Here is a 19723-nt window from a genome sequence, read left to right on the forward strand (position 1 = left end):
CTTTCATGAAGTTGCAGACATTGAAATTGTTTCCCGGAGTTTCATAGCAGGCCAATCACTCCTGGTTATTATTGGCAAGAGCTGCCTGCCTGCTGAGTCATGAACTAAAAAGGGAGATGCTTTGTAGGTTTAATCCACATGTTAAATAGATTTTTTTTTTTTAAGGATTTAACTTTACAAAATCATTTGATCAAATTAATTGGAGTCTTAGTTGCTCATGAAAGAATATTTCATTTCATTTTTTGCAGTATATGAGAGTGCACTAATGCCAAACTGAGAATAGGTTTTCCCTATTAAATCAAATGTAATCTACTGTCACTGATCCATTCATCGCATGCATTCAATTCTTGAATTATGGAAGATTATTGTTAAAAAAAAGAGTATGCGATTATGAGCTCAGCATATTCAAATGAAAAACTAACAAAGCATACATATTTAAATTACTTATATAGATAGATATTTAGCACTTTCTGATAAAATGTATGTTAGTCATATTTTTATTAAAATGTTTATATATTATTTTGATTACTTATTTAATACACTTACAAAATCTATTTGTATTTTCAAGGATATTTTAATAGGTAAACGTACGTATGGTAAATAATAAAAGGTTTCCGCCGGTGATACAAAACACCTTAATCTAAATGTCATGTATTCACATTAACACATTTTCCACAATCCAACATTTCCAGTCATTACATCATGCTAAAACACTTAAACTTTATCACAGTCCAAACATATTAACCCCAACAGAGAGGAGCAAAGTGTTCCTGAGTGGCCGTGGATAACATGAGTCATGTAAGCAGCGTTTTAACTGCCGGTCAGTGTGCTCCCCCACATGTTTCATGCATGAGGTTGCTAATTGTTAACTGTAAGGAGAGCAGAATAGACAAAGGTGTGGTTAACCAGATCACATTGCCCTGCTTCTCCTGGGCTATCTCAAATCCAGTGGCGAGCCGTGACTTTTATACCTAGGCCCTCTGACCCCCACCATTTTCCTCGAAAAAAAAAAAAAAATAGTTATTACGTCACAGCGTATACTTCAGCGGAATATCAGAACAACGGCCCGGGGTGCAAAACGCATCAATGAAAGCGACCCTCTACCACACAAAACAACACCTGTAAATAACCCAATTTGTGTTCTTTGAAATTGAAAAGGATATTGCATTGTGTTTGTTACTTTCGTTGCAGTTGTATGTCTTAAAGGAGAGGTGTCATGGCCATTTCCACTGATCATAATTGCATTGTTGAGCTATACTAAAATAGATTTATATTGTGCATTTTTCCAAACTCACATTGGTTTCTCATACAGCATCTCTGTAAACTACGTGTATTCACTGAATTTCACTCTCTGCCTTTAACGGCTCGTTGTAGCTCCAAAAGACCCCCACCCTCCCTGTGAGCAGTGTGCTCTGATTGGTCGGGACGTTGTGAATCGCGCTGAGCTCCGTGGAGGTGTTGTTTCCTTGTTTAGGATACATAGCGAAACACAGCCAAACTCATCCTGAGCACACACAAACTCACATCCGAAGTAAAAACAATAAGTGTGGCTTGATATTGAGTAAGAAAAAGGTTGATAAACGCTGTGAGAATGGGTCTGCAGAGAGAATTTCCCCGCGATCCCAACTGTCTGTTATCAGCCTGCAGCCAGGGAGGAGAAATCAGCTGAGCTGCCTGCTCCCTGCACACAGATGTGTGTGTGAGGAAGTCCGTGGATTGGTCAATTTGGACCAATCAGCGGGGGCTTAACGTAACGGCTCCGCGGACGTAACGGCTCCGCGGACGTAACGTAACGGCTCCACGGATTGGTCCATTTCGTTCCGGGTGCGGAAGAATCAAATGGACAATGACGTATCTCCAACGAGGCGTTTTGGGGAGGTATTTTCTGTGTTAGAGTTTTACTCGCTATAGGGTGTACTTTGAGGGTTTTGACTCTGCACACCGTTTACATGCATAAAAACCTTCATAACACACAAGGGGACAGGTAATAACCGGAAAAGCATGACACCTCTCCTTTAAGTGTAATTTGGCATGCTATTATTTTGAAGGCGAGTTTACGCTGTTGACAGGAAGTTGTTGTTGCTATGGAAACAAGAAAAGCTTCACAGCGGGCGGAACTTGTCATTGGCCTAGAGGGCCCTGACGGCTCGCCACTCCTCAAATCAACCGCAGACAGCAAGCAGACCTCAGACGCCTCTCCTTTTGTTACTTTGAAGCTGAACCTAATACTGGAAAAAGCCGTACTAGATGTAATTAACGAGAGGGGAACTAGCATACTAATAAGAATACTCCAAACAGAGCACTGTGGCAGAAAGTCAGACGCTTACCTTGATTGTTTCAGGATTTGTAACAGCTTTTAGGACTAAAATCAAAGTTTTGAAGTGTGGACTAACAAATACTTATGATTGTTAGGTTGATGTAGCTTTCCAAAGTTTGTTTCTCTCTAAATTAAAGGTGGGGTAGGTAAGTTTGAGAAACCGGCTTGAGATACACTTTTTGTTATATTCCATGGAATGCTCTTAACATCCCGATAGCAATGAATATCTTAAGTGCTTTGACAAAAAATCCATTAAAAAATGTCATCTGTGGAAGCCGTAATACTGTAAAAAGTACGACCAATCATTTTAGCCGGCCCGGCTAAAATAACTGGATGGCCTACCTGCCTGTCAGCCTTCCATCTGTGCACAAACTTATCTCGTGCCCTCATTGGTCATGTGCGCGTTCGTGTGTGTTGGAGGCGGGGCTCTGTCAGGAAGTGGCAGATTTTCTCCGGTCGTGTATTTTCAAATTCTAGCGATCTCGAGCTGGTTTCTCCAAAATTACCTACCCCACCTTTAAGAGCTAAAAAACATGTTGCATTGTGTGTAGTGACCTGTGTTATCCATGAGTGCTCCTTATAATCTTTATTTACTATAATTCAGTCTTTTAAGCCAGCTTGTCAACCTCTTTGGTCATCTGTAACTATTTCTATTCATTTAACACGGCTACTAAACTGAGATGAGTATACGGACAGGTACAAGAAGACAGGTACTCACACGAGGAAGTGGTAGAGGAAGCATCTCAGTCCAGCAGGCCTCTCCAGGAAGTTGTAAACATCACCCTGCATGCTCGTCTTGGTGTAAGGGCTCTTGAACTCTTTTTGATGATTTAGCATCCAGCTGGAGCGAGGGAGAGGCGGAGGGACGGAGGTGATGGAGGGCTGGCTCTGAAAGGTCGGGCGAGCTGGGCTCAGTGGGTCCACTGGCGGAAAGGAGGAGATGCCAGATCTATTATTCCCGCCTGGGGGGTCCAGTAAAACTACAGGGTAGGGCCTTCTGTCCGGTGTAGTAGCCAGCAGGGCAGTACTAGTAGTCGTAGTGGAGGCTGCATCCATGTCCTGGTCCAGGCTGAGGCTGGTGCTGGTGCTGGCGTAACCGTTGGGACTGCAACTTATATAGGAGCTCCCCATCCTGCTGCCATAGTCGCGTTGCACATGGCACGTCATGTGAAAGGAGTGTGCTCGTCTCTCCCCCATGGTGCCGTTCAGAGGGGGCCCAAGGAGGATTTAAAAGTCCTGGAAAGTCCTGGAGGTTTCGACCAAGATAAAGGATGAGTCCTGTAAAGACACCTAGCTAGGCATGGCTAGCTGCCCGCTGCAGACAGGAGGCTTCTGTACTGCACTGCACGTCCATACCTGAAGAGGGAGGATTGACATGAGTTATGGAGATAGTATGACTGAAATAAGCTTTGCCCTGTATAGCTAGGGCTTTGTTAATTTAGAATCCCTCATGAAAATACAAGACAATCTAAAGCTTAATGTGCTGAACCACTATTAAACTGTATTTACAACTGCGATAGTTTATTTTGTCTCGAACTGCATTCTTTTTAACATCATCTTTTATATCTCACAATATTTCCAAACTGTTAAGATTTTTTGGGAGTAGCATAAAAGCAACCCACAAGGATATTAACGGTTTTGATAATTTGTTGGTTAATAGGTCTTAACGCAAACTTTGAAGTTACTATTGAAGCAACTTCTTCTGTGACAGGTGGCATTCAAGCGTAGCAGAAATAATAGTTTTACTACAAAATATCCTCAGATTATAATCTGGCAAATAGGAAAGGTGATTCCCCTTTAGCATGCTACTTTTGAAATGTTGCCATACATGGATCAGAGACCTGTTGTGCTTATAGGGCACTGATGCAGATTAAGCCTTTTCATTGTGAAACAGCCCTAGTTTTTACTCCAAGATATAGGCTATCTGCAGGATGGTTGCGCCATGAGGAGTCGATGTTTGCTAAGTTAAAAAGTGGTGGAAAATAGAAGGGAATGCCATTTGTGAGTGATAATTAACAGTGGCATGTACATTTTTGAAAATGCTAATTCAGGGAGGCTATGACACTGTGATTTATGACCATGAGAAATACAAAATTAAAATGGATGTAATATCCACAGAACAGAATAAATGTGTGTCAGAAACAGGTCAGCAGTCCATTTTCCGCTGCCTTTTTCTGAGGATTTACCACTGCAGAACTTTTGCTTTGTCATTTATTGACGTCAAAACCTGCCTAGTTTCCCATCTGGGAAAGTAAAACAAATGCAGAACAGGCACTCTGCTAACATTTAGAGAAAATAATCCACTATTATGTTAACCAGCCAACATCTAATGTTAAGCCAGCGACACAGCTGCAATGTCACCTTCCCTGTCAGTGACACAAAACATGTCACATCAGAAAAGCTTAAACAATGTGCAAGCAGAGGAAAATTAGACTGATTAAACCTGGAGACAGTTTGAGGCCACGTTAATGACTGTTTGGCAACTTGTCTCTGTTTTCTTCATTACAGTCACAGAGTGCAAGGTTAACGCCTAGCACATTATTCATGCATGCACACTGGTTCAACACTCCAAGTGATGCATGTTAATATTATTCAATGCTTGATTACTTCGAAAATTGGTGTCATGAAGTTAACTTAATATGCAAGTTATTTTTAAGTCATAATTGACTTCCCTAATCAAATCTATACCAACAATCACAGGTGCAGTGTACTGTGTGAATTGTTCAAAGGGAGCTATAAATCAGTAACACATCCTAATGAATTATTGTGACTAATATCAGTTCCCTATGTCCCTAATGAACCTGTAACAAAGTATGGACAGTGTGACAACTTGACAAAAACAGTTTCCATCTAGTCAAAGTGAATTGTACTCCTTGTATGAACAATTAATCAGTGTGTCAAAGGGAGGTAGGTGAGTCAGTATCTTCTCTGGAAAGACACTGCACCAGGTAGTGTGATTGATGACCTGATGTTGTCGCAAAGGATCGGAAAAAGTGTCATGGGACAAAAGAGGTAAGCTAATTGGAGGCAGCCACCCCCGTCCATATCTGTCCTCAACTAGGGGTGAACTGATGACAACAAACACACAGCTGCTGTATCCCTGAAGATAGAGGTTCTACCTTTAAAACACACCTTCATGACACACACAATGAACCGTCAGACACTCCTGAACCGACTTTGACATCTATCACTACTGAAAGGACAGGGTGTGGGTTAAAACAAAAACAATTATAATATTTAGATTGCACAGCCTGAAGAAACAAGTGTTACTCTTTTTATCTGCATAACTAACCTGTGTAAGCAGTAAACTAAATAACAGGTTTGTTTAATGACGCTGCATAATCAAGCACATGTAAAGTCAATATTTGCATAAATTAATGCTGTACGTCACAGTTGGTGAGCTCTTAAAGAATTAGACTGAACAGCAAAACGATGTCAAGCTTACAGTAGGTGTCAAATCTTACCTTAAACTCCAGAAACACTCCTCAAGTTGTATTCGGTGATAAATAATAGGACATTATTTCAGAAGCCAGGAGACAAGTTCGGATTTATTTTCTTTTTATAAAAAAATCCAAAGTTCTATCGCAAGAATAACTCAATTAAAATAAAATTGAATTCATCTTCCAGCGCTAAAATGTAAAATGGACATCATAAACACAGTAAGAAGCATAAGTCTCTCATCGGCTGCTGCCTGCAGGACTTGTCCCTTTGAAGTGCATCGCAGCCTGTGCATGGATTTATGCTGCGTTCAAGGAATAGGGGAATTTTTTGTGTCAGTTTACTATTCGTCTACTACAAAGTTTATACATTCAAATTGAGTGAAATATATGAAATGAATTACATTAGTGAAATATATTAAGTGAAAGGTGGGTCCTGCAACATAATATGATATTGTGGGCCTGTCTTGATAAGGGGTTGTGTGTCCAAATATAGTCCTTTGAGTGCAATCGTTTTATTCTAGCCTATATTGAAACCTCATGGTGCATGATGAGTCTCTTTAAAGTTGTGTTAAATCAGATTAACATTGATATATTATACACCTCGGCCAAAACAACAGGACCTTAACCGGGGCTTGCAAACATGTTTTGCCCCAAAGCCCGAAAAGAAGTTCACAGAAAGTGCACTTTGTATCCTCCTTAATGTAAATTTGGTACATACTACATACACGTGCCTAGTGTAACATCACGAAGACCAGGAATTAAACACTAGAATAGCAACACAACGTGATACAGTTTGACCAAGGAGTGTAAACAACACCAAATATTTATATTCCCATCATAAACTAGCTAGGTATTGTATAAGCACGCTGATAGACATGTACACAACACAAACAAATATATTTGCAAACTTACCCCACATGCAGAATATTCTCTTATGCTAGATCCGGTTGATGCAAATGTACCTCAATAAATATCACTAACATCCATGCTACTTCTTTAAATAGAAGTGAACTCAGTAGGTTTATCAACTTTCCATTAACCTTAAACATTTTAATTGTGTTCAACCCTTTTTATATATCTAACAGGAAATTAGTCATGCATATACCTCTGACTCTTGCGTTAACGTGGGTGGGTTTTCACGAAGTTCAGGGCTAAACGTGGGCCTTGCTTCTTCTGAAATAATGAGTTTACATTTTCAAGCTTATTTGAACGCACCACAAAAAGCAGCATCTGTCACACTTGCATGGTTGCAGCATAACATAAAATAAAGTACTCGTGTAAATACGGATGGAAAACAGCTATTTTCATTCATTTCAACCAAAATAGTTTCTTATATTTGAAATAAATTATAACAGGGCCGGATGAAGTCCCATTATAAATTACGAGCTGTTATTCCATACATATGCTCACCTGTAGGAGGCGCTGAAAACTCGCTCTGCACCGTGATAACGTTTCGCAATTCGCCTTCTTGGTCCCTCACTGTACGCCGTAGTCATTGGGAAAACATGGCATCTCACACAAGTAAGGCATTTCTGTCCCTAGGTCGAATTAATGTTTCTGGTGTTGGACTCCAGAAATCACTGAGCAGAGCCACATACGCGACCGATGTGTCTACACACACTGGAGGAGGAAATAAAGGTGAGTTTTACTGTCGCTGCTGAGAGACATACACACTCATTCGTGCTGCACGCCTAGCTAATGCATGGGTGCTGTTAACTAACCAAGGCCAAGTTATTGTCCCCATGTCCTTTGACAGTACATTTATACTAGCAGTCAGTGTCTTAACTTTAAATTAGACACATCAGCTGTAATCACGGACAACCATATTTGTAATTTGTGCAATTTGATATGTATTGAGGCTTTATACATCCATGTTGGAGTTAGTTCAAGGGGTGTTTGTGTTGGCTCCTGTGTCTATTCATATTGGCACTAACAAGATGACATCTTATCTTCCAAACAATATCTACCCACCCTCAGTAATCATACTTAAAATAAGTAAAAAGACAGAGGCATGGTCTAGAAACGGGATGTAAATCTAAAATAACTAATACTATTAGGCTGTTTACTAATGCTTCCTGCAGTTAAATTATGTTGGATATTAGTTACTCTGCTGATGTACTATTCTTAATCCCTAATGTTTGTTTGGTCTACCTTCACAAAACAAGCAAATTAAATGTACTTTCCACCATTTAAAAGCTGGGGGATCTTAGGAATTGTAGGTATGTTTCTTTGAAAAACTGCGTAAGGACATATCTAAATGGTTGGCTATTATTTTTCTGTATATAAAAAAAAATCTATTTGCAAATTAACATAAACACACTTTTGTGGCTCTTTATAAACAGTACAGCAAAAGATCATAATGATAAATAAAACTGTTACAATGTACATCATACTATGAAATACTCCTTTCACATACACCTTACGTACATGGTATCCTGAAGTAAGTGCAATGTTGAAATACAAGTAATAAAAAATAAAAACACTATAAATAAATATAACAGTGTTAGCAGCATGAAATGCATTGCTGTTACCAAATGTAGTATTTTCTTTATCTTTACACATGAAGTTTATTTGTGTCTTAACTGGAAATATTTTATTTTATATATATATATATATATATATATATATATAATATCAGGAGGCGTGTGGCGCAGTGGGTAGAGCGTTGGTGTTCGGATCAGGGGAGCACAGGTTCAAACCCCACTGCAGTCATTATGTCGTTGTGTCCCTGGGCAAGACACTTCACCCCAAATTGCTCCTGTGGGGATTGTCCACAGTATTGAGTGTGTAAGACGCTTTGTAACATGTCATGTAATGTAATGTATTTTATATTTCAGGTCACCCTGATAGAGGCGGTCAACGTCAAGGATTCATAAAAAAACAGCGGAGGACTGTAAGTCTGCATCTTTAATGTCTCTTTTCCAAGATGAAGGTTCACATATTTTACACGTATCATCATTAATCTGCAATAAACGGTCACAGGTCTTCTGTTGTAAAGCCTCCCTTTGTCTTGTGTTTTGTATCAGTCAGGGGAGCCCAGGACAGCTAAGATGGCGGTGGATCAGGACTGGATGTCTGTTTATCCCACAGCCACCCCCTTCAGACCGAGCGCCGTCCCCCTGCCCGTGAGGATGGGCTACCCCATGAAGGGAGGCGTCCCTCCAGAGAAGATGGGCAACTTGGAACTGATCAAGGTTGGACCTCTTTTATTGAAGCAAAATAAACATGTTTTCATAAAGAACATGCGAAAAACATGATACTCTCTACCACCACCCATCCCAACCACCTATGATAGACATTTCTTCCTTATTTACTAAAGTAGAAACTAATCAAATGACCAAGGAGTGAATTCCTAATGTATGTTCATAAAGTATATCCTTTGGGTAGACAATTAAAGCACACAAGGACACATTTGCATAATACTTTACTATAGCCACAGGGTTGAAAGCTGGTAATAAACACTTTATCCAAGCTGTACCCGCAAGTTAAATGACATTTACTTTTGATGGTTCTCATTTAGTCCATGTGTGTCTCCCATGATCCAGACCTTATCAGTTGGATGACATTTAGTTGGGTTTTTGTCCAAAGGCATTCTAACATCTATTTTGAGATGTAATTTTAAATTATTAAGTACATTTTAATGTTGGGTTTTACATCACTGACAATTGGGAAAGGCATTCTGGTGTGTTTGTGCAGTCTATGTGGATTTTAATAAGTTATATGAAAGATGTTGTCGTGTTTGTCTATGTTTAGACTTTTCAAGGATATTAAACCAACTGCGGCGTTCCTAATTGCATTCACGATGTAGTTTTCTTTTTTAATCTTATCAAATCAACTAACCATTTAGAATAAGGTCAGACCTCATTAACAACATGTATCCACACGGCACAAGGATACATTTTTGCAGTTTTCGAAATTGGGCACAGAATTAAGTTGTAGGGGTATTTTTGCACGAGTTGAATAAGATTAAAATCTGCTACAGGCTCAATCTGTCCAAACACACTTGACAGTGGGCTGTTTCTGTTTACCTTGGCATTTACTTCCTGGTATTCATTATGATGAGTTAATTGCAGCCTAGCAGGAGTATTGGAGCACTTTTTGCTCTGTTTCTGTCCCCGGATTACTGAGCTGCTGTGACCAGACACCAGCTGCTCCATCTGGACTGCAGCCACAGCAGATCCACTACACCCCCCTCCACCCTCACCCTAACCCCACCCCACAGCTGGATCACTGCCCCCAGCCTAACGATATTGATTTCATTATCTTGCTCTGCCAAGAGGGCTTAACTGCTCTTGGTTTTTGACGCTTGAAATGTTTTATTTTTTTTAATTAAAACTTGTATGTTTGTCTAAACATGCTAGTTATGTGACCTATACACATTTCAATTTGATCTCAATTTAGTTTAGTTTTCCTCTTTGTGTTCTGTGAAATTAAACACCAGTTTATTCTGAAATCTAATCTATTCTTAAATCATCAATTTGTAGATGGTCATGAAAGCTGTTTGTCTGAATTTTGCTTTCCACTTTCTAAATGAATATATTATTACTGCAAGACCTTTTTTTATGTTGTTTATGCTGTGAATTTTAAACCTTTCTATGTCTTTCTCATTTCTTTCAGATTCCAAATTTTCTGCATTTGACACCGGTGGCCATCAGGAAACATTGTGAAGCTCTGAAATGTAATTTAAATTATTGTAAAGAGATTTTGTTGTGATGTGTAGCAGCAAATAATATTCACTTTAATACATATATAGGCTGAGTCAGTGTTTTTAATATTCCTTTTCTCTACTGTCAGCCTTCTGTACAGAGTGGCCCTCTGCCTTGGACACTGACGCCCAATGTGACGAGCACTTCCCCGTCAAAGTGGAGAGCACAGACTACTTGTCCGCAGCCCCCTCCCTCAGAAACCCCTCAGCTCGGGTTGTTCATCTCAGAGTGAGTCACCCTGCTTTTCCAATCCTTTAAAGTTTCGATAAATATGTTCTGACCTCAGCTCTACCTGATGATCTGCAGTTCACAGATGTATAGAAAGTAATGTGCAAAGAAGCCTGACATGAAAAATGAGATTAGAGATTTACAGCGATGCATAATCACCAGCTGACATCATGATTTATCTAGGGAGACGCTCTTTGTCCATTGACGTCAAACCTAAGAAATTATGCCATCAAGTCGGCAGAGATTATAACCATAAAAGCATATTCAACATGTGCTCAAGCTGTTGTGTTAAACGTTCTTGTGAAAGGGTTTGTGTTTGTCAACTAATACTTTTACAGAAAAAAGTAACAAAACATACATCACTGACATATATGTTGGGACATTTTAATATTTCTCTTAATCCCCGCTACCACTAATCCAGCCATGTGCAATCTGCCTCGAGAAACATACATGTAAACACATAACCACCATAAGCCATGAAACTAATACTCAACCTTATGAATATACTAAAGAAGTAAACAAATTAAACATAGGCTGGCCAGTTAAAATTCGATATAACACATTTAGCAATGGCATATGTCGGTTTGCTATCCTGGCTCCAAAATGGTGGAATGAGCTCCCCATTGAAATCAGGACAGCAGAAAGCCTACACATCTTCCGGGGCAGACTGAAAACTCATCTCTTTCGACCCCACTTCGAGCGATAGAACTACTAACAAAGAATTGCTAACAAAGCACTTATATACTAATAAAGGACTGGCTTATCTAAAGCCAGTTGAGTAGCACTTGAAATGTTTTGGCGCTATGAAACCTGATGTACTTATATGATTCTGTTTTCTTCAAGTTTGTATCTTCTTGTTCGAATGCACTTATTGTAAGTCGCTTTGGATAAAAGCGTCAGCTAAATGTAATGTAATGCATATACATTTAGGGATGGTCCACACAGGTCAACAAAAAGTAGATCCTTGGCGTAATGTAGCTAATATTTTTTATATTATTATCACATTACCTTCGTGTGTAGGTGTAAGCTTTATGTTTTAAAGTTTAACAGGATCTTAGAATATGGAAGAACAGATCAAAACACTATTTTCTGTTTGGTGGCTGGACAGTTTCTCCCCTGGCTTTAAGAGGCCAAATAAAATGTATTCTTTCTATTATTTGTTGGGTTTTATTATCATTTATTTCCCACATTTAAACAATAATAGCGTTCTGCAAAACATCTTTCCCTCCTCTCAGCTCTAAAACATGAAATCAAGCTTGACAACACAGACTCACAGCAATCAAAGCTGCCTGTGACAAATCTGTCATTTTCTAGGTGGATTTTTTTCCTGCAGTAATCACCAGCCATCTGCTCCACTGACACTCCGCCTTAGATTATATCAGCATGCTAGGAATTATTCAGACATTAATCCAGGTGGATTAGGCAAACAAAATAGATCAGAGGGCAAATCTCACGCAGTTTCAGCTTCACAAAAACTCATTCAGTTTTTAAACGTAAGCAGTAAGATTTTCTTCAGTGGAATTGTTGGAAAGAACATCTTTCAGAATAGACATGTCAACAGTTATCTTTTTTAGATGCAGTTTTGTTGCTTCATACAAATTATTCTAAATCAAAACTACGGGAAAAAAATGAATCGTGGAATAATCTCAGATTTTCATTCATCCATTGTGAGAGGGACTTAAGGGTTACTTTGAGCGTTAAAGCTGGGATTTCATCTGTAAAACGTATAGTGTTTTTAATCAACACAGTCAAAACTCCATATACTGTAGCTTAAATACAAATAGTCTGGGTTGTGGTTTTATTATGTCTACGGTATAGAGATTCAGACAGGAGGTATAGTACATGAATGAAATCACATCTGCCCTAATCGTATTGTCTGTGTATTTCTCTTTACATCACAAAGCTTACAAAACAAGTGCTCTAACTGTTTCTCTAGTAGTAATCCACTTGTCTCGTTGCCATCGCAGGTAAAACTGTCCAGTTTAAATCTGGATGACCATGCCCGCAAGAAAATGCTCAATCTGGTTGGAGAGAGATACTGCAAGGACACCGATATCCTCACCATCACAGCTGAGCGGTAAACACCTCTTCTTTAGGGTTCATAATACTAAATAAAGTTGTCTAGAAATGTAATAATTCACTTCCTTTTGTCCCTCCCTCCACCAGCTGCCCATTGAGGAAGCAGAATCATGAGTATGCCATGTACCTGCTAACTGTCCTTTACCACGAGTCTTGGGTGAGCAGAAAATATTCTCTTTTTTCTCTACTTTGCTCTGTCCACTTACCCATTTCTGTGTTTACTAAAGATGACTGTGCAGATACATCCGTCTCTCACTTGAACTGTTAACCTGCTCTCCTTTCAGTGCGTGTGCCCTTTTTAAAGGTTTTGTTTTTGCACACACATAAGACTGCAATAATCCGGATAAAGAAGTAAATAGGAAATGAGAGGTCAAGTAGTAACAGATATTATACAAGCAACTTCCTTTCTACTTAAGGAGTCAAATTTAGAAAAAAGGTATCTATCTCAAGCCCTGCACTTGATATATTAGGTGATATTGGTCATTAGCCAAGTTATTACTTTAACTAAACGTGTAAATTCCTCTGTCATCTAAACAATAATGCATTTGGATAATAGTGGTATAGTTAGCAGTGAGACTACTTGTATGCCTATGAACTGCACATTGTTAAAGCTTAATTATACACAAAATATTATATACAATTATTTTGTGATTAAAATGTTTTTTTGTTATTTTCTATCTAGTCATGTTTTTGGATGAACGATGTGTACAGTAAAATGTATAAATAAAGTTGTATTGAATTCAATGGTAAAGCCCTGAATTTACAGTTTAGTGTTAATGAAATGTCACTAAACTGGCATAATGGTCTGGACTAAGAAAAATAGCATTTACAATATATTTTGGGAATAAGACATTCCTTTAAAAAAAAGTTTGCAAAAATATATTACAAAGATGACCTTCCTGTAAAGATTTGTTTTATTCCTTTATCTGTATCTCCGGTGACATTTACATATGGTAAGCGACATGGCCAAGTTGCTTTTTACCAGGGAGTCGTTGTCCATCTAGCTCTGCGATCTGAGAGACCCATTAGGGAGGAATCAGCCTTGAATGGGCAGGAGGGACGGCAAACAGCAGCATTGTCCCGCTGACATTTCTCCACAGATTAGGGGAAAACAAACTCCCCTATCAGGTGTTGACCCTGATACTCTTAATTCACATTAAACCAGCCATGCCACATCAGAGAAGTCTGCACCAGGTCACCAGCTCAGGCACCGCTCGCATGAATTTGCAGCCAGATGCATAAAAGAAAATGACTCTCTTATTGTGTAACCTTTGCCTTTCGAGACCTATTCCCGTTATGGCTTAGTCACATTTTGAAAAAACAAATTCTCTCAGTTGGGAAAGGTGTCCGAGCCAGGAAGCTGAACACCGTGCGCTGCCCTTTTGGACACACAATGGAAGGCACAGTGCTTGTCCAGCAGGCTGGTGGAAGCTGTGAGCATAGCGTAGCGTTCAGGTTGTAATGCTAGCCCACAAAGAGGCCAATTGTTAGCAGCCACTGAGGTGATTGTATCTCCCACTCAGGGAGATGGACCTGCCCTGCTAATTCTATTTTGTGCTAATCCAGGCCAGCGCTGGGCTGAGTGCTCCGAGCAGCTCCAGTGTGGAGAGGAGTCAGACTCTAGAGGCACTCCACCTGCGTTTCTGAATCCATACCCAACAAGTTTTCCCGAACTGAAAATATAAATGTTATTTGGCAAGTAATCGGTTGTTCTGTCGGTTGACCAAACGACTTGATAATGAATACAAGTTCAGACATGGTGTCACTGCTGATAACACTCTGTATGTAATATAGCATACTGTATGAAAGCCAAAACAGCATCGGGAAGAAGGTTGGAACTTAAAACTTAAACTCACAGGACTAAGCTTTCTCTTTGTAAATCAAATGTAGTAAGGTTGTTTTTTTTCATGAACTAATAAGAGCGTAATTGTACATTTTTAGTTGCAATTTAACCAATAGAAGCCACTTGGGGAGACTTTAATTTACGAGACTGTCTTATTATTGACTTTTGCTCTTTAATCAAGTAATTATCATATCACTCGTTTGATGGAGTAATTGGTGGAATGCTTCATTAGTAAAATAATCCATAGCCTAAGACTAATGCTACTGTTTAGTAGGCCTTCATTTTGGCCTGAAAAGCTACTTTTCCTCACTCATTACGGCCTGAACTTTGTCAGACGGTATGTTATGTGGATCAGATGTGTACAGCGGTAATGATGGTCATTAACCTCAAACACCTGCAGAGCAGCGGGGCTTTAAGCTGCCGCACAATGAGCCGTGTTGTTCTCAAGGGAATGTGATGACAGTTAGACGGGCAGCGGAGGGGGCACTACGTATAGAGAAATACTATCTCTGTGAGAGGAGCATCAAAGAAGTGACCAAGGACCCTCATATTTAACATCTGGTGCCTTACTGTGTTCCAAACTAGACTCAGCCACACAAAATGTAATGTGGGTAATGTGTCAAAATTGCTGTAACACACACACACACACATTTCAAATCGTGAATATAATGTATCCTATTTTTCTCATTCATCAGAAAACCGAGGCCTGGGAGGCTGAGAAGACCGTGGCAGACATGGAGGACTACAGCTGGGAAGAAAGCCCGTCCCAAAAGAACATCTTAAGCATGTTGGTACGCATGAAAGTGGCGGGAGAAGGAGACGAGGAGGAAGTACGAGAGCAGCTGCTGGGAAGAAAAGAGGTGCAGGAGTACAAGAACTCTGTCGTGCGGCTGAGGAATGAAGGAGAGAGCGAGAGCACCATTCTGCAGTACAAAGAGGCCGTGAAGAAAGTGCTCAACCTGTAATACAGCTTTATGTACAAATGTATTTACATGAACATGGTGAAAATAAGCAGCAGGGACCACAAAAACGTGTCATTTTGGATTCCATGTATGTAACACAAACACGAGATTACTACTGCTCCAATATAAGGACATCGTCAATGGTCTCAACTAATGTATTTATTTTCCAAAATACTGTCGAATCAGGTGTATGATGCCATCTTTATTACAAAAAATAAAAGCCTAATGTAAGCGGTTATTAAGTGTTCTGTCTTTGAAGTTTGTATGCGTGATGATTAAAGCGTTTCTGTAATGAAAGCCCCATTCAGTCGGATCCTATCCCAACTTCCAGCTCTCCTCACTGTCAGGTCGACGAGTGGCACCCCAGTGAAAGGATGCTTTCAGCAGCAGGTTGTTGGAAGGTACCTCGCCCTTCTTTAGGAGTTTTGGTCCCTGGTTCGGTACTTCTAGGTCAGAAGAAACCCAAAGCACTGAGGATATGTGCTGGACTGAAGGAGGGTTAAACACTGAAGCCCAGCAGGTAAAAAGTAGTCCATCATTGGACATTGTTTACAATCTGAATTGAATTGTGGCTGTCCCTTTTTTCTTGGAAGCCCCCCTTAAGTCCCACTTATACAACTTGCCAAAGTTCCTGCGGTGTGGCATCAACATCCTTTTAAACTCTTTGAAGTACATCAGAATGTAGGACAGCCCAATGGCTTTCATATCGTCTTTCTTGAGGCAAATTCCTGCGGTCAAATGCATTGGCTCAGTTTCTTCTGTCAAATGTCATCGCGTCCCAAGTGAGTCCAAAAATCATGGCAACTATGTATTTGGTGATCTCAGACACACTAAATATCTCTGCCTGTTTAGCTCATATATATGGAATTGTAACCTCACTGTATCAGTGGACAGTAACTACAGTGTTATCCCTATCTGTTTAAAATTAAGTAAAAGCTGTTAATAACTCAGCACACAATAATTTTACAAAAATAGCGGTGCAAATTTACAATTGTCAAATGTCTCTTCATCCTGGATTCCTTCATTAAATACATAACAAAGTAGAAATGTCAGTTGTATCTTTTTGTTGTCTTGGCGCTGCTTTCAGGAGCTTTCTCTGACCAGCACGTACTTTATGAGACGCATGGAACCGCTCTTCCCTCTCCACGATGTCCGGTACCGTCCCATCCTCTTCCTCTGACCCCTCCAGCTCACCACCAGCAGGATGGAGCAGCAGCAGCTCAGCAGCACCGTGATGAAGACGGCCACTGCAACCAGCAGGGTGTGAGCCGCTACATGCCACCCAGACCCCAAACCCCCGAAGGTGTCCTCTCCGCTGACACCATGGTCTTCCTCACCGCCCGCAGTGTGGTTCCTCACCGCGCTGCTCTTCGTGTCATTGGGGGATTGCTTGCTGCTCTCTAAACTGCCCATAAGAGACGTGGAAGTTGGGGGGCTGGTGGCCATCTGAGAGAAGGTGGTGGGGGGTGTGGAGGGCTGTGCATGTGTGGTAGAAAAGGCAGGAGTGGTCTTGGGATTGTAAGGGATGAGTGGGGTTGTTGTGATGGGTGAAAGAGGCGTAGTGAAGCTGGGTGCAAGAGAAGAGGTGGAGGTGGTGGGGATTGTTGTTTGTGCATGGTTCTCTGAAGCTAGTGGAGTCTGTGGAGTGGAGGACAGGGCAGCGGTAGTTGTGGGAGCTGTAGAAGGCTCACTGGTGCTCTGCTGCGTGGGGGTGCTGGTGGCAGGGGTGGAGGTGGAGGTGGTGGGCGCTCTGCTTGCTGTAGTGGGGGGAGCATCTGTGGGTGCTGGAGTCAGAGGCTGTACAGCGGGCGGAGGTGGGTGGATGAACTGCCGTTTGTCAGGTGGAAGCAGCTCTGAAGCGTTGCCTCGACTGTAGTGGTGCGGTAACACACGGACATTAGAGGTGAAATATTTCCCAAACACCAACAGGTCAGGATCCGCACCTAGGGAACAAGACACAGATTTGGGTCTCTTATCTTTGTTGTATTTTACATTTGTGATACGATACTAAACATACTGGCTTTTTTTTAAATGTGAGTAACATTTTTAACATAAAAAAATCAGCTACTTTTCTTAAATAAACATTTATTTTAATAGTATTATTTTAATCAGAACAAGAAGTCATTCTAGGTCTGTGGTGGAAGATGTGGTTCCTTACTATCCTTTACTTAATTTTATATTGGATTACAATTTCATGCTTTAGTATGTCAGGAGCATTTTATGGTTGCTCATAAAGGCAGTAATAACTGTACTATAGGGTAATTACAGAGCTAACAATTATTTCATGAGATGATCACAATAATCTAGTGTTGTTCTCTAAATGTAATGAAGAGTTATGTACAATATTAACATCTAAAATACAGAAGGGTAAGAGTATGAAGTTGCAGAAAATGTACTTATTTTCTATAATTATTATGTCTAGCTCTAGCCAATGTATTGCAGCATTTGTATGTCTTGCGGTGAAAATGTACAACTTTTCTAAAGTAGGTGATAGGCTCTGGCTGTAGTCTATATACTTACAGTATAGGGAGACATTCTGAAAAATATATCAAACCACAATAGAAGATGACTAAATTACAGGAATTTTCAGTATTCACCTTTTACTTGACTACTTACCCTTAGTGATATTGTACAGAACAACGTTGCCTCTGTGGCTGAGGATGCAGCTCTCCAGCGTTGGGCAGTGCAGGTGGAAGCAGTTCACGTTTTCTTGAGTTGTATCATAGTGAAATATTGCCAGATTACAGGAAACTGTCAGAGGAAAGGCAATACAATTAGCTTAGATGATCGGTGGAGGCATAGTAGCCTACAAAAGAACAAAAAGTCACAATATTAAAAAATGTGTGTGGTTTATGAAGCATTACTCACAGTTTCTCGTGAGGCAACAGGTGCGGCTGCATTTCAGCGCGGTCTCCTCCTGGTAGGACTTGAGAAGCTGCGCACCTCTCCGCTGAGACTCCTCGATGTTGATGAAAATCCCGGGAAAGCGTCGGATCCAACAGTTCTTATAATAAGAGGTCGGCGAGCACCTCGACTCGGTGCGGCACGCCAGACTCAAAACCGTCAGCAAACCCCATGTGACATTCATTGCGCGTAATGTAAATCAGACCATGTTAAATTACAATCTGGACGCAGCAACGACATATCTGTGGAGCTGATTGCTGGGAGATGACAGGCATGAAGTGGAGCCAGAGGTCTGGATCTACCTGAGCCAGTCCCTCTGCAGGTGTGTCACTGCTACGCACCTGGTGGAGGAGGGGGGGGGACCCAGGTGTCCAGGAGGAACCACGGTATAGATAGAGGCCGATTCGCACTATAGAAGACTTTATTTTTTACAGAAAAGGCACCCTCTCTACATTATATATTTTATTTTGAATGCAATCAAAACTTTACTGTGGCAAATAAAACCAATCTGCCAAGCTTTAAACGCTTACATGTCATGGTAATATGGTTGGACACAAAAACAGGAACACATTTTATATAGCCGAATATTTTAGCAAATATATATCAAACATGTATTCAATAAATATAACCTATTAAGGTGATCATTTACAGATGACTATAGTGTCTTGAAAATATAAAAAAATACATTTTAAGGACCTCTTGTCCATTGTATCTTTATTAACCAATTAGATGGGAAGTATATTTCTGACCTTGAAAACTTTCAGTGACAAAAATACTAGGCTGTTTCCAAGGTAAAAAAAAAATGAACCTCTGTAGAGCTCATGTATTTATCTAGTTTCTGATGCGTTTTCAAAGCAATGGGTTGCAGTATTAATTTGGAACGCAGGTAATGGTTTCTCTTATTTTATCGACCTCTCTTTTGAGTCTTACAAAAATCTCATATCGCTAGACTTTTGACCTTCTGTAAGAGGGTTGGACATATTGCTTATGGCTGTAAGCATCTCTCTGACCTCGATGAAAACAGACCTTGTTTTTTCTCAGAGATTTGAGAGGGGATTGCCATAATTAGAGCAACCTACCTGAATTGTTTCAATTGGGATTATCAGAATAAGCCTTGTGATCTATGGCATTTGAATGTCTTCACCTATTGGACCGTTTACCTTACCTTTTGTGAGCGTGTCTCTCCATTGCAGGGACACATTCTCACGTTACACCCGGGAGTTGAAAGCACACGTTCTGAGTTC

General features: G+C 40.3%; 3 protein-coding genes across 3 annotated transcripts in view; 1 reads left to right on the plus strand and 2 right to left on the minus strand.

Annotated features, from left to right (window-relative positions):
• The window catches only part of kcnq1.2 (potassium voltage-gated channel, KQT-like subfamily, member 1.2), a 160538-nt gene extending 157024 nt beyond the window's left edge, over window positions 1-3514 (minus strand). The window contains exon 1 of the mRNA XM_034149470.1: window positions 3036-3514. Coding sequence (XP_034005361.1) covers window positions 3036-3514 — 479 coding nt within the window. The remainder of the gene's footprint in view (window positions 1-3035) is intronic.
• Window positions 3515-7240: 3726 nt separating this feature from the next.
• mrps35 (mitochondrial ribosomal protein S35) lies at window positions 7241-15813 on the plus strand. The gene is made up of 8 exons (XM_034149404.1): window positions 7241-7395; window positions 8595-8650; window positions 8784-8951; window positions 10375-10435; window positions 10552-10691; window positions 12659-12768; window positions 12858-12927; window positions 15309-15813. Exons 1-8 carry the CDS (start codon window positions 7263-7265, stop codon window positions 15576-15578), a joined length of 1008 nt encoding a protein of 335 aa, XP_034005295.1. The 5' UTR covers window positions 7241-7262; the 3' UTR covers window positions 15579-15813.
• Window positions 15814-16658: 845 nt separating this feature from the next.
• LOC117497442 (MANSC domain-containing protein 4-like) lies at window positions 16659-18663 on the minus strand. The gene is made up of 3 exons (XM_034149426.1): window positions 18444-18663; window positions 18192-18326; window positions 16659-17518 (listed from the first exon to the last, which is right to left on the minus strand). Exons 1-3 carry the CDS (start codon window positions 18661-18663, stop codon window positions 16659-16661), a joined length of 1215 nt encoding a protein of 404 aa, XP_034005317.1.
• Between the last annotated feature and the right edge of the window lie 1060 nt (window positions 18664-19723).

Source organism: Trematomus bernacchii, unplaced genomic scaffold (genome assembly GCF_902827165.1).
Source record: "Trematomus bernacchii unplaced genomic scaffold, fTreBer1.1, whole genome shotgun sequence".
Lineage (NCBI taxonomy): Eukaryota > Metazoa > Chordata > Actinopteri > Perciformes > Nototheniidae > Trematomus > Trematomus bernacchii.